This window comes from Hylobates moloch, unplaced genomic scaffold (assembly GCF_009828535.3).
Source record: "Hylobates moloch isolate HMO894 unplaced genomic scaffold, HMol_V3 SCAFFOLD_11, whole genome shotgun sequence".
NCBI lineage: Eukaryota > Metazoa > Chordata > Mammalia > Primates > Hylobatidae > Hylobates > Hylobates moloch.
In genome coordinates this window covers 97,420,990-97,435,424 of record NW_026652286.1, presented here as the reverse complement: position 1 = coordinate 97,435,424, position 14,435 = coordinate 97,420,990, and the positions used below count along the sequence as shown (strand labels likewise).

General features: G+C 39.9%; 1 protein-coding gene across 3 annotated transcripts in view; it reads left to right on the top strand.

Annotated features, from left to right (window-relative positions):
• Window positions 1-14,209, top strand: part of MSANTD2 (Myb/SANT DNA binding domain containing 2) — a 34,228-nt gene extending 20,019 nt beyond the window's left edge. The window contains exons 2-4 of one of the 3 annotated variants that reach the window (XM_032167794.2): window positions 5,559-5,658; window positions 7,341-7,401; window positions 12,682-14,209. In XM_032167794.2, coding sequence (XP_032023685.1) covers window positions 5,559-5,658; window positions 7,341-7,401; window positions 12,682-13,534 — 1,014 coding nt within the window. In that variant the 3' untranslated portion in view covers window positions 13,535-14,209. Of the gene's footprint in view, window positions 1-1,239; window positions 5,659-7,340; window positions 7,402-12,681 lie in introns of those variants that run through there. The other 2 variants (XM_032167793.2, XM_032167795.2) reach the window with 2 other exon arrangements.
• Window positions 14,210-14,435: the final 226 nt, after the last annotated feature.

Here is a 14,435-nt window from a genome sequence, read left to right as displayed (position 1 = left end):
GTTGGTTTTAAAGGATTTAGGGGATTGGCAAGTCAGTTTGTCAGATGTCAGTGAACAGAAAACCTAAGAAAAAAGGTAGCAAAAGTTCTGCTGGCCCCAGATGGATTTTGCCTTAAGTAATTTCCTAATCATTAGTTACAGCTCTTTGTCAAAAGATGTATATAGAAATTTATGCTAGATTCTTAACATCTTTCTTACTGTGTGCAGAAATGTTTTTTTATTTATGTATGCTACATATTTTCTCTCCTACTTTTATGCTCACAGTAACAAAATATAGCTCAAGAAATTAATGTTTTTCTTAAAGATATTAAATGGTGTTTTGTTTTGTTGCCTCAATTAACTACGAGCAACTAGTTTTAACAGTTACAGTAGTAACTTCAAAGGAATAAGAAAGATCTGTTTTGCAGAGATCTTTGTTGCTTCAAAATACAAATCTGCTTTAGTCTGAGGTATCATTTTTAACAATTTTATAAGAAAATTAGTCACTGGAAATTTACTCCCAACGTAATTTCTTCATCTCTCGTGGAGCATAATATGTGATTTTTAAGGCCTTGTTTGTGAATAAGTGTGCTCTTTGATCATTTGGGTAAAAGGAATCTCAAATTTATCATGTGTACTTGGCAGTGGATTAAGATAACTATGTAATCCATTTCTAGTGTGGCCAGCTTGACAGCTGCATTTGAAAATCTGTTTCACTGCTTGTTTTTTCTTGTAACATTGTTTCCTGCTATTATAACTAAGCTGTCCTTGCAGATTGACTTTATTTTTCATCTGACATCTTAGACTGATCAAGCCAATGTTTTCTAAACAATACATTTGTATAGCTGTTATGCCTTATTTCTGTTCCTCCACATTATAATGCTCCATTCCATATATGGTCAGTTAGCTAGAACAGTGTTTTTGTCCTGGTGAATATTTTATGATTGTATGAAATGGGGCAAACTTTGAGAAAATTATTAAGCCAATACTGGAATTGGTTGGCATATGCCTTTATGATTTATTTAGTTTGTTTTCTACTTTGCCCTACCAGGGAAGAATTTAATTCTTCCCATTTCCTGAAAGTCAAAGGACTGGAGGACACTAAAGCAAAATAAACCTTAATCTCACCCCAAAAGTAGCTTAGATAATGCCAGGAAGGGCTTTGATGAAACCACTGTCCCTGCTTATAGATCTTATTTTCCAAGCCTTTCAATATTTTATTTGCCCTTTTCTGAACTCTACAATTTCCCTCTCTTGTAGCTGGTTCGATGCCCAGAACTGAATGCTGTGCTCCAGCTGTGGCCTCACCGGTGCTGAATAGAGAGGAAGAGCCACCTTCATAGCTTACATGTGATTCCTCTGCTTATACAACCCAATACTGGATTTACTTACTTTGGCAAGATAGCTGCATTGTGCACTGTATTTAATGTTACGTGTACTGTAACCCTGGGTCTTTCTCTGCATTGCTGCCGTTAAACCCCCAATCCTGCCAATCTAAAACTCCTGCCTTTGTTTACCTTCCCCCTCCCCCATAGACTCCCCATACATTCATCCACAATGAATGTCATCTTTTTATTCTCTCATTTCCTTTTACTCTAATCTTAAACTTTGGCAAAACTTTCACTCTGTCCTATAAATTGTCAGTTGTCAGCCATCTTATTTTTCTCCCTGCTTTGGTAATGGGACATCTTTGAAGTCTTTTCTCTGGCTCTTTTCCCTTCACAGTCATGAAGCACTTGGCATGGTGGATTTAGTAAGCATTCTCTTGCCATTGCTTCCAAATCAAATACCATGAACTCCTCTGGGTTGACCACCGATCAAGTTGTTACCTATGCTTTAGTTCTTCAGTCCAGGTTTTCCTGACCCCTCCTGACCTCTATCCCTACAGCTTCGTTCAGGATACAGTATTCTCTCACGACTCTTCCTCCAGGGGGAGACAACAGCATTATGTCAATTTACCGGGGAGATTTCCGACAGTCAGGAAAATTACAATCTCTAATTGTGAATAGAATAGTTTTTAATAACTTTAAGCACATTTCTGCCCCTGCCCCAGACCTTAATTTTTAGAAACTATTAAGCTTAAGTTACTACAAATTTCTAGGATGAGTAAAATAAAGGAAGAAGAAAGGGAAGCAAGATTTTTGTGTTGAATAGGACATGGTTCTCTAAGAAAGCCAAATTGAGGTTCTTGTTGGATTTGAGAGCTGTCTGAAATGGGAATTGAGGCTTCGTTTTTCTGAGCATTATTGTAATCCCAGCTCTAGAGTAGGTTTTTAAATTGGTTTATTTAGGACTGTTGACACGCACAGTCTTAATTACATGCTTTGGCTAATTTAGAGTGTGGAAAGTGTAACCTTTTTTGCTTTATTGTGGGTGATAATTGGAAAGTCTCCATAGTTCCTTTTTATCCATCTCTAAACTCCCTCAAGTTTAACTGAATCCCAGTGCTTCTTACAGTACCAGTCAAGCCGAAGTTTCAGTTCTTACTGTTTTTTTTCTTAGTTGATGTGATTTAAATAGCCTCTCCTTGGATCTGTGGTCTTTACTGAACCCAGAAGTTACCTCTTAAGTGCATTTATATCTTGAGAGAGTTAAAATCAGTTGGGAAATCTTTTTTAACATGATTTCAATACATCAAATTCCTATCATGGATTTAAAAGTTACCAAGCATCTTTCCTTCAGGCCCCTGATAGATATTTTACATACTAGCATGGTGCACTATTCAAGTGTATTACAAAAGTACACTACAAAGTAAGAGGTAGCAAGATCTGTTAGTGTCTTTTGATAAATTGTAAAATGTATCACCTGACTTTTCTTCCATATCTGTAACCATTAGATACTGCTAGTTTCCTTATTCACAATTACATAAGCCAAGTGAAGTATTAAGCTCAATTTGGTTGTTCCAAAGACAGTAAGAGTCTTTTCTGTGGTTTCCTACCATGTCTATCGCCAGAGATTGGTGGCTTTGCTTATGCTTGTGTCACTTCTTGTTAAGTGTGGTACCTTTCTTGAAAGGAATGTTAGTTTTATTCCCTGGCTTCTGAAATAACCCTCAGCAACAGAGCCAGCTGGGCCCTTGTGTGTGCTGAATGCTTGTCTCCAGACAGTCAGTAAGTAGTGAGCAGTGGCATGGTTTCCTTCTCCATTTATGGCCTTGGAAGGGTGAAAGGGACATGGTTGGGACTCTCCATTTACGGTCCTTGGAGGAGTTGAAAAGAGTGGTTGGGGTGTTCTTGGAGGCAGAAACTAGACATTGTGAGATAAAAATAAATTGGCAAGGGATGTTTGGAATTCAAATTCCAATCCCTGCAAGGAGGGCAGAGGGCGCTGGGAAAGGGGGAATGTGTAGAAAGTCAAATGAGCTCTGCCGCAGGCATTTGTCTCCTTCCATTGGAAGGTTTGCCCATGACACACATTTGCCAAGTTCGTATTTCTGGTTTGTTCTAGAAAATTTTGTTTTATGTAATTGTGACTATCTTTTACAAAGAGGAAGAAGAAACACTTTTAAAAAGAGTGTATTGTTGGAAACTTCAGTTCTCTAAGGCATCATTTGAGGCTCCAGAAGAGACCTCAAGAAAGGGAGAATGAGGCAGGTGCTTGTGCAGGGGGTAGGCCGGCTGGCTTTAGGGTGGGAGACTCTTAATAGTTGCTCTGTTTTTGTGTGAGGAAGATCACACATGTCATTCTTTTATTATTCCTTTTACCCATCTAGATTTCTGGCTTCAAGGGACAATTTTTTAACGTATCTGATAGAGTGTCTTGTAGATTGTCAACTGTGATTTAAAGATACTGAACTTCCTGGCTGGGTGCGGTGGCTCACGCCTGTAATCCCAGCACTTTGGGAGGCCAAGGCGGGCGGATCACCTGAGGTCAGGAGTTCGAGACCAGCCTGACCAACATGGAGAAACTCCGTCTCTACTAAAAATACAAAATTAGCCAGGCAGGGTGGCGCATGCCTGTAATCCCAGCTACTTGGGAGGCTGAGACAGGAGAATCGCTTGAACCCAGAAGGCGGAAGTTGCAGTGAGCCGAGATGGCGCCATTGCACTCCAGCCTGGGCAACAAGAGTGAAGTGCTGTCTCAAAAAATAGATAAATAAAGAGACTGAACTTCTTTGGAGGCTCTATAGAGATTATTAAGAGTTGTTTTAGTTTGGTGAAAATAGTTAACATATTGGCTTATGGAGAGCAATCTCACGTTTAGGATAAATTTAGTCTGGCAATGCCTATAAATTAAGTCTGAGCTGAACTACTTTTGAACAGTTGAGTTAGAAAGTATTTGGTAGCCACCAGGGAAAAGAGATCTTATTTCAAGAAAATTATTAGTGAAACTCAGTAAAGTAGAAGGGACATTAGAAGGAACAAAGGGAGGCAGAGATGGGATAGAGACTGGTTGCATCTTAACTAAATTTGGAAGCTGAGATTAAGCCCTTGATTTAGCTTTTGAAATGCCATATAAGATAGCATAAGATGTACCATTAAATTCAGGAAACTGGGCTAATAATCGGAAATATGTGTTAGAAATAAAGACCATGGTAAAAATGGCAGGGTTGTACAAGAGAATAAAATTATTCAGGTTTTATCTGTGGATTTGCATAATGATATTTATTTGCTGTGTGCCACATGGCAGAAAAGGAAGTGAAATAACACCCCTCTGTCCCGTCCTTCTCCCCAGAAAGAAATCACTGGCTTCATTTGTTGGTTTGTTTAGCTGGCAGCTCAAGTTGGTAGAATAGACTAGTAGATTGACTAGTTTTAGACGTAGGTATTAGTGTACTGTTTCTTGATCATTGATGTTTGAGTCCTGGAATTTGTAGCATTATTGATTTGACCTCTGTTTTAAATTCTAGCGGCTTCCACAAAGACTGAGTTAGTAAGGAATACAACTATGTAAGTAATATATTTTACTAGCTAATTTGTTTAGGCAATTATTTTTACCCTATATTCATTCCTTCTTAATCAAGAGTAAGGCAGGTATTCTTTGCTTTGGGAAATTCTTCTTTCTGTCCTCCCTTCCCTCACTTTTTCCAAATTCTGGGCACAACAGCAACTCTCTCTCTTCTGTGGCAGGTGTGCATCCTATTGGCTGGCTGGTATTTCTTGTTTTTTTCCCCCCTTATTCTTTTTAAATGGGGGTGGGGGTATAAAAATATGTGTATGGGGTACATGCAATAATGTTGTAATGTTTCTTGTTGTTTAATGGATAATTAATTGCAAAATAATTGTTTTAATTATAACATGTTTGAGTAAATGCTAAATTAGTATTTTTTTCTAATATAATAATGAATTTGAAATCTAGCATTCCTGTAACAATGTGTCTATGTTTGTCTGTCTGTGTCTGTCTAATAGTAATTAATATCTGTGGTCCGTACCTGGAAGAGGAAGTACAGCTTTAAAGGAATAACAAAAGACTTTGTGTCTTAGACCCTTCGCAGGTGTTACAGTCGGGTGAAAGAACATGGTGTTGGGAAAAGAAAGAGCAGTTACACATTTGAACAGTTGGAACAGGTGTTTGGTCAGGGAGGATGGGATGCTCAGCCCTGCCAGCCTGTACTTATTAACAGTAGTGGCTTGTACCAGGAGCTGGAGTCAGATGGCAGCACTATGGAGGACTATTCACAGGAGGACTGGGGAAACCACAGTCAGGATCTCCATGGCTATCCAACAGATCAGGAATTGGGTAAGAAAGCCAACATAGATGATGCTTATGTTTGTGTATATTTATATACCTTTATGTATGTGCACCAATACTTATTACCTATAAATATCTTTGGTACTATTCCCTGTAGTGGTCAGCATAAGGCATAAAGGGCATCTCTGCCTTGTATGTCTTTTATGAATTTGCATGTCCCAGTCTATTTGGGACAATATGGGCATCCTTGGTTTAGCCTTAAACTGCCAACTGGTGCTTGGTGTTGTTCATTTGGCAAGTTGTTTACCAGCCGGATTCCCAAAGACACAGAAGAATTTCTAATTCTGAGCTATACAAGTACACTCAGTGACAGGTAACGTCCTGTGCAATTCTAAATATCCTGTACCTTCCAGTTCTAAGATGACTGCTAAGATAATGACTCTTGGCCCAACTGCTGTAGATGTTGTTTTTAGGAATTCCTTCCTTTATCCCAAATACATTTTTCTTTTCTGTTTATGATTTGGAAAAGGTTCTTCTCCCAGACTTGAGCCTGAACAAAAAATGAGGGGAAGCCTCCATTTATCTTGAACAGAGCTGTTATTTGAACTGTGTGATCATGCTCCTTCACACTTCTTAAGGGATCCCATCCCAACAGTAGCTGGAATTATTTATACAGTCATAGGCACTAAAAATGGAAAATAAAATTCCTGGTCATCAAATCTAAACTTATGAGGCCTAACTAAGAGTATATATGTAGTTGTGGGGTTGTTCTGTTTCTTTGCGCATTACATGCTCCAATTTCTATTTTCATAATTTGATTTCATAATTTGGAAGTACTGATCAATCAGCCATTGTACATTAACAGCAGGTTATGTAATGAGTGCTCGCTTAGAAGGGTATGTTCTTGCTCCCAGCCCTTGGTACTCAGGCAGCCCCCAGGGAAGTGTAAGTAGGGTTGGCAGTAGGGTTGGCAGTATAAACATGCTCCCGGAGCTTCAGATCAAAGTCCACGGGTTCTGTTTTTTACCAAATTCTTGATGATAGAAAAATGTTAATTCCAAAGAAAAAGGACTAAATGCTAATATGTTTCTTAGCAATGTTGTTTTAAAAATACTCTTCAAATATTGGAAGAGAGTCAAAGAAGAAAAAGGTTATAAAACTATAAGACTAACAGCATATAAGAGATGGACTTAACGATTAGAAGAATAAAAGGGGTAGATGGTAAGCGATCACTACCGATTAATTTCAAAGGAGTAATAAGGTCTAAATTACTTTGGCATTCCATAACACTGGTTTTGCTGTAGAGAGTTAAGTCACTCAAACCTTTGGGGAAAAAGCAATATGCAGAATATGTTGATCCTGACATTGGGGGAATAATTGCTTTGTAAAACCTACATAGAAAATCTAAATAGAACAGAATTATTTTTATTCTTGGCCTTTTAAAATCATGTCTGCAGTGAAATTAAGCTTTAAGCTCCTAGCTAGAAATCCACTGGTGACCTTGAAGAATTTTATACTTGTAGAGCTGGTTTCTGATCTTGCATATAAATGTATGCATCTCATTATATAAGAGCTATATTTATAAATCTGACATTGGACAGTGTTTGACACTAGAATAAAAGCCTGGTTTTGGAAAGTATGGAATGATCAGTAAACATAGCTACTTATCTACATACATGCATGCCACCACTTAGGAAAATATAACTTGTTTCAAAATCTTTGCTTTTCAGATGAAATACCTGTCACAAAGAGAACATTAAAAATAAAACAAGAGTCTTCTGAAGAAGCACAGTAAGTAGATGCTTCACCTTTCCAGAAAGTGTGTCTGCCTAAGTTTAATGACCATTGGGAAGATCAGAAAATATTTAGACATGTTATGAAAGTTCCGGCCATTCACCAAGGAGGCATGTCTATTCATTCTTTTTTTTTTTTTTTTTTTGGGTGACAGAGCGCTCTGTCACCCAGGCTGGAGTGCAGTGGCGCAATCTCGGCTCACTGCGAGCTCCGCCTCCCGGGCTCACGCCATTCTCCTGCCTCAGCCTCTCCGAGTAGCTGGGACTACAGGCGCCCGCCACCACGCCCGGCTAATTTTTTGTATTTTTAGTAGAGACGGGGTTTCACCGTGGTCTCGATCTCCTGACCTCGTGATCCGCCCGCCTCGGCCTCCCAAAGTGCTGGGATTACAAGCGTGAGCCACCGCGCCCAGCCTCATTCTTTAGGTTTAATCAGGGACTCACTTAAAGCTGTTAGAAAGCATCACAAACATAGCATCACTGGTAATTCCAGGAACTGTGATGCCTATACATTCTTTTTTTTTTTTTTTTTCGTTGAGACGGAGTCTCGCTGTGTCACCCAGGTTGGAGTGCAGTGGTGCGATCTCTGCTCACTGCAAGCTCCACCTCCGGGGTTCATGCCATTCTCCTGCCTCAGTCTCCAGTGTAGCTGGGACTACAGGCGCCTGCCACCAAGCCTGGCTAATTTTTTCTGTATTTAGTAGAGACGGGGTTTCACTGTGTTAGCCAGGATGATCTTGATCTCCTGACCTGGTGATCCGCCCACCTCGGCCTCCCAAAGTGGTGGGATTACAGGCGTGAGCCACTGCACCCAGCCAGATGTCTATACATTCTTTCGTATCTTAGCTTAACCCTTCCAGTGATTATCTAAATGTTGAGAATTTTGTATAGAAGAAGAAATAAATGTGTTACAGGAAAACAGGCGTGTCTATGGTGTTTGCCTGTGTGTGGATGTGGACATCTGGATGTTTAATTAAGGCACAAAGATGAGTCACAGGAACCTGAGTTTATCTGAGGTTAGGTGAAATGATAGGCAGACCAGAGGGACACCTGAAGTATTTTGGGAATCAAAAAGAAAACTCTTAGATGACCTATTATACATTTGGAGAAGAAAGCAGTTGCTAGAGGAAAGACTAAGAAAGTCCAGGGACAGAGTCCTCCCTGGTCCACACAACTTGATCTTCCCCGAGTTTAGCATTATCTTTTGTGCAAGGACATCGTAGTTCTTGGAATTACCAGTGACATTATATTTATGGTTCTTTTTAATAGCTTTAAGTGAGTCCCTGATTAAATACAATTACTGAGGAGAATATACTGACAGAAAATTTATGGGGAAAGTAAGGAACCCCATTCATTTTTTTCGCCTGTTAACCTTGGAGCATTGATAGAACCCACTTATTCTTGAGTGCTTCATCCCACACATGTGATCTTAATGTCTGAGAGATGGTAGAGAAGAGGCAAAAAGGGCTGTGATAGGTAACAAGAAAGCATTGTGATAGCACAACAAGAAAGCATTAGTTGTTTTTTGTTTGTTTGTTTGTTTGAGACAGAGTCTTACTCCATCACCCAGGCTGGAGTGCAGTGGTGCAATCTTGGCTCACTGCAAGCACTTGTAATTCCAGCCCGAGTAGCTGGGACTACAGGTGCGTCACCATGCCTGGCTAATTTTCGTATTTTTAGTAGAGATGGGGTTTTGCCATGTTGGCCAGGTTGATCTCGAACTCCTGACCTCAAGTAATCCACCTGCCTCGGCCTCCCAAAGTGTTGGGATTACAGGCGTGAGCCACAGCGCCCGGCCACATTAGTTATTTTTATTCAGCAAGCCACCACTACCACCTCCCCTTTGTAAATGCTCATTTCTTTTTCAGAGTCTCTCTTTGGAATCAAAGAATTCCCATTGTCATCTGATTCCATGTCTGGGAAGAGGGTGAGAGTTCAGGGATGAGGAATTTTTCCCCCAAATTGTAGCCATTATTTCATTCCTCAAAAAAGAAGCTAATCGCCCACATCAGTAAGTTTAAGGCCATTTCTTATTGGGAAGTAGTTGTCTTTTAGGAGTGTGACATCAAAGTGTACCAAAGAAAGGGAAACTGATTAATGTTGTAAAAAATAAGTTGGGCGTGATGACTCACGCTCACGCCTTTAATCCCAGCACTTTGGGAGGCCGAGGTGGGTGGATCGCTTGAGGTCAGGAGTTTAAGACCAGCCTGGCCAACATGGTGAAACCCTGTCTCTACTAAAAATACAAAAAGTAGGCTGGGTGCAGTGGCTCACGCCGGTAATTGCAGCATTTTGGGAGGCCGGGGCAGGCAGATCACGAGGTCAGGAGTTCAAGACCAGCCTGGCCAACATAGTGAAACCCTGTCTCTACTAAAAATACAAAGAATTAGCCAGGCGTGGCAGCGGGTGCCTGTAATCCCAGCTACTTGGGAGGCTGAAGCAAGAGAATTGCTTGAACCCAGGACATGGAAGTGCAAGACTCTGTCTCAAAAAAAAAAAAAAAATTTAGCTGGGTGTGGTGGCACACACCTGTAATCCCAGCTACTCGGGAGGCTGAGGAACAAGAATCGCTGGAACTCGAGGCAAAGGATGCAGTGAGCCGAGATGGTGCCACTGCACTCCAGCCTGGATAACAGAGTAAGACTCTGTCTCGAAAAAAAATGTGAGTTATTACAAGGCAAAGCGCGGTGGCTCATGCCTGTAATCCCAGCATCCTGGGCGGCCAAGACAGGAGGATTGCTTGAGCCCAGGAATTAAAAACCAGTCCGGGCAACATAGCTAGACTCTCATCTCTACAGAAATTTTTAAAATTCCCTGGGTATAGTGGCATATGCACGTAGTCCCAGCTACTCAGAAGGCTGAGGCGGAGGGTTACTTGAGTCTGGGAGGTCAAGGCTCCAGTGAGTCATGCATTCCAGCCTGGGTGAAGAGCAAGATCCTATCTCCAAAAAAAAAAAATAAGTTATTATAAATCTATACCTTCAAACCCTTATTCTCCAAAAAAAGTCACTGATTTTTTCACTGAAGTGTCCTATCTCTTCCTTATAATCATTCAGGACCTTCAAGGGAGGCCCAGTTGGTATAACTAGGAATGAACTCAAATTTTATGGATTTCATGTCACCAACCTCAAACCACTTAAACTTTTCTGGTGATTGGAACTTCAAAAACCAGGAAATCTCACAGACAGTTGGCAGGAATTGTTTAAATAACTGAGTCTAGTTCTCATTGTGAGTTCGCAGGAATTGTTTAAATAACTGAGTCTAGTTCTCATTGTGCTCCAGAGCTTTGAAATGCTGGTTTGACTCTTGAGCCCAAATCAGCTTCAGGCTCAGATCAGCAGGGCAGGAAACTGACAGGCTCTGCAGAAATATCCAGCCTGTGCTGCCTCTCCTCCAGGTTTTAGCTCTCAGGGTGAGATTCTGGACAAGGTCTGGGTAGGCCATTTATTTTCCAGTGCAAGAGTTTCTTTAAAACGGTTATTTGCAGGGTCTAACTATAGCATTAGTGCCATGACAGTGCTGAATAAAATAATGTGATTTGGGCATGGGATTTCTTTTTCTCTGTAGGTATAGGTGGGATTAGCTGAACCTAGCTAATCCCCTAGTCTGCTCATTTATTCAACACACATTTCTGAAGTGCCTACTATATGTCAGGCATTGGGATACTTCATTGAGCATAATAGACAAAAATCTCTGCTCTCCATCCCAACTCCTTAGCATAGTCCTCTGTAAGATCAATAAAACATTTCAAAGGAGGGCAGGGAAAGATGGTAGCTATGAAAGATAATTTTTCTTTAAAGCATCGACCTATGCAGAAATATGGTCTATGTCTTAGCCTCATAAGCACCACAATCAGACATCCTAAAATTGACCAAGTGCTTTTGTCTCCTCTGAGAAGAGGAATAATTCCCCAAGAATGTAGTGATTTCATCTAGATAGCCACTCTCATACTTGAAAGCTTTCAAGACAAACTAAAGGATAGAGGGTAAATTCAGGGCAGTCTTAGCTCCAAGAAGCAGCTGATAACAAAATATTAATTCTTTGCCATCTTGCAAAGAAAGTCAAGGAGAGTGAGAGGACAGACTGAGAATGGCCATGTGAAGCCTCCCCAGAATGTTCCCAAAGCTCCTCCCCTAGAAGGTATGAGAATGTAACAGGAGAAGTCTCAAGGATCAAGCTCCTTGCAGAGCCTTTTTTCAAGAAGCTGTTAGCACGCACACCCGCCTTTCTTGCCTGTGTATGATGGTATGTAAGTGTGGTAGTTGAGTGTTTTTATAGGTTAAACCTGTAATTGATGTGGAGGGTAGTAGTTTGCTGCCAAGTTAATATTTAACAAACCAATCTTCCAGTATCAAAGTTTTGCTGTACTTGAGAAGCAAACTTTATATAGCTTCATATATATACAAATTACATGATTTAAGCAGCCTGTGAAATAAAAATTCCAGCATTTTCTGTCTTCTTCTGTTAAGTATATGAATCAAAATTGAAATAATTCCTATATTTTTGCTTCCCTTTATAAAGGGTTTTCTAGAACAGTCTCAATTTATTAACTTGAATGTTGCTCTCTTGAAATCTAAGCCTAATGTGAGCCTTTTCCATCTGAATTCCCAGATCTTAATTCTGTGCTAACCTGACTTCTATTAATTTTGGGATTAGTAATGAATTTCAGATAAATAGAAAATGTCATTTTAAAAAGGTCATTAGTCATAATCAGTTGTATATTTTCCCACAGCACACACAAATCCCATTATTGGACTTTCTGAATTTCCAGGTTAGAAATGAAGCTGTTAATTATTTTAAATGACGCCAGATACTTTTCTTTTCTAAATACAGCATTTTTCACCTTATTTTGGTAGGTAGTTAGGTCTGAAGGCCATCATAGACATAATAGCCACTTTAAAATATTATGATCTATAGATTTCTGAAATCCTAGAGTCTAAGGTATTGATTCTGATTATACAGTGAGGCTGTAGAAGGCATGGAAAGCAGTTTATCATTAATTCTTAGAAACTTGCTAGGGGTGTGTTTCTTTTCATTTTAGTAGGTTGATTGTCTAGACTTACACTGCCCAGTACAGTAGCTACTAGTCATATGTGGCTATTTAAATGTAATTTTAAACTAAATATAATTAAAAATGTAATACCTCAGCCGCATTTTATATTCTAGTGGCAACCATATTGGACAGCAGATACAGAACTATTTCCATCATCACAGAAAGTTCTATCTGACACCGCTGTTCTAGATACTTAGGGAATTTGACTTTTATTTCTCTTTCCAGGAAGAGAGACATCATGCAGAATATTGTACAGATTTTGGAATCGGTACAGTTGAAATGGGAACTTTTTCAGAGCTGGACAGACTTTTCAAGGCTCCATCTTTCTAATAAACTGGCCATTTTTGGAATTGGTTATAACACCCGTTGGAAAGAGGATATCCGTTACCATTATGCTGAGATCAGCTCCCAGGTGCCCCTTGGCAAGCGACTTCGGGAGTACTTCAACTCTGAGAAGCCTGAAGGACGGATCATTATGACCCGAGTGCAGAAAATGAACTGGAAAAATGTTTACTACAAATTTTTAGAGATCACTATTAGCGAAGCTAGGTGCTTGGAGCTGCACATGGAAATTGACTGGATACCCATTGCCCACTCCAAACCAACTGGTGGGAATGTTGTTCAGTATTTATTGCCTGGGGGTATTCCTAAAAGCCCAGGCCTTTATGCCATTGGCTATGAAGAATGTATTGAGAGGCCCCTCTCACCACACGTGGAGCAACATTCCCTGGACCCAGGAAAAGAGGGCCGGGTTGACCTGGAAACCCTTTCAGCACAAGCCTCATTACAGGTGGAAATAGAACCCACCCGAATTATCTATTGCTACCTCGGGATTGCTGAGGTCAGGACTCTACAGCAGTGCTTATTTTTACATTTCCAAGCGAATACCAAAACCTTCAGCAAAGATTGGGTTGGTATTAATGGGTTTTTGTCTCAGAACTGTATTGTGGATCCCGGAGTTTCCCCCAAATCCATCTACATCAAATTTGTGGAAGTAGAGAGGGATTTTCTTTCCGCAGGCTCTTTAGTTGAGTGCCTGGAAAAAGCCATTGGATACCCTTTAAAATTTAACAACTGAATGTCATCCTTCATAAGGATTTGGGCTCTTAGCTCCTTCTTCTCTACTCACTTCCCATTACCCAGACCACCCCTCATCCAGATGCCACCATCAGAATCTTCATGGAAACCCTTTCTTCAATTGGGCCAGTACGACTTCTAAGGAATCATAGTAGACTTGGGCCAGAAAAAACAGACCTCACCTGAAAATGCTCATTTCGAGCAAGCAAGATATATAGCGAACTTGCATGGTGGGTCAGCTATTTCTTTTTTATAAACAGAAAAACAATTTTTAAATGGATTTTAGAGCCCTAATATAAACAAATGTAGGTACATTCCATATTGGACAAAACTTATACTTTGAGTTTCATATGAAATTGAAAAATTGTATTTTTTTCACAATGTTTCATTTTTACACATCTCTATGCTATATAAGTAATATTTACAACCCTGAATAAATAAGCAATAGATAATGGCAAGTTAAATCTTGATTCACAGTTAAAAAGACTTTTTCAATATCACCCTTAGCTACTATTGTATATAATTTAGATTTTCATTTTTTTCACCAACCAAGTGTTTTGCTATTTCCAATCAGTATTGCCTGCAAAGACCTTTGTTTCTGTGATGTACCAACTTTACAGTTGTGTTGCCATTTAAACCTTTTTTTAAAAAAAAAAAATTAAAGTAATTCCTGGCCCCTTGGCGTACTAGTTGAGCTTTTTGTAGCAGAGTGTGGCTGCACTGGCAGTGGGGGCTGCGCTCTAACCTGACTGCTAAGAATGAAGAGAACAAACAAAGCAGGGTATCTTCACATCCTTTCATTCTCTATACCTCACTGACCAATATCATTATTTATTGTCAGAGTACCAAAGGTCACTGGACATCTCATTTTGTAATTCTTTGAAAAATGACTAGGATAATCC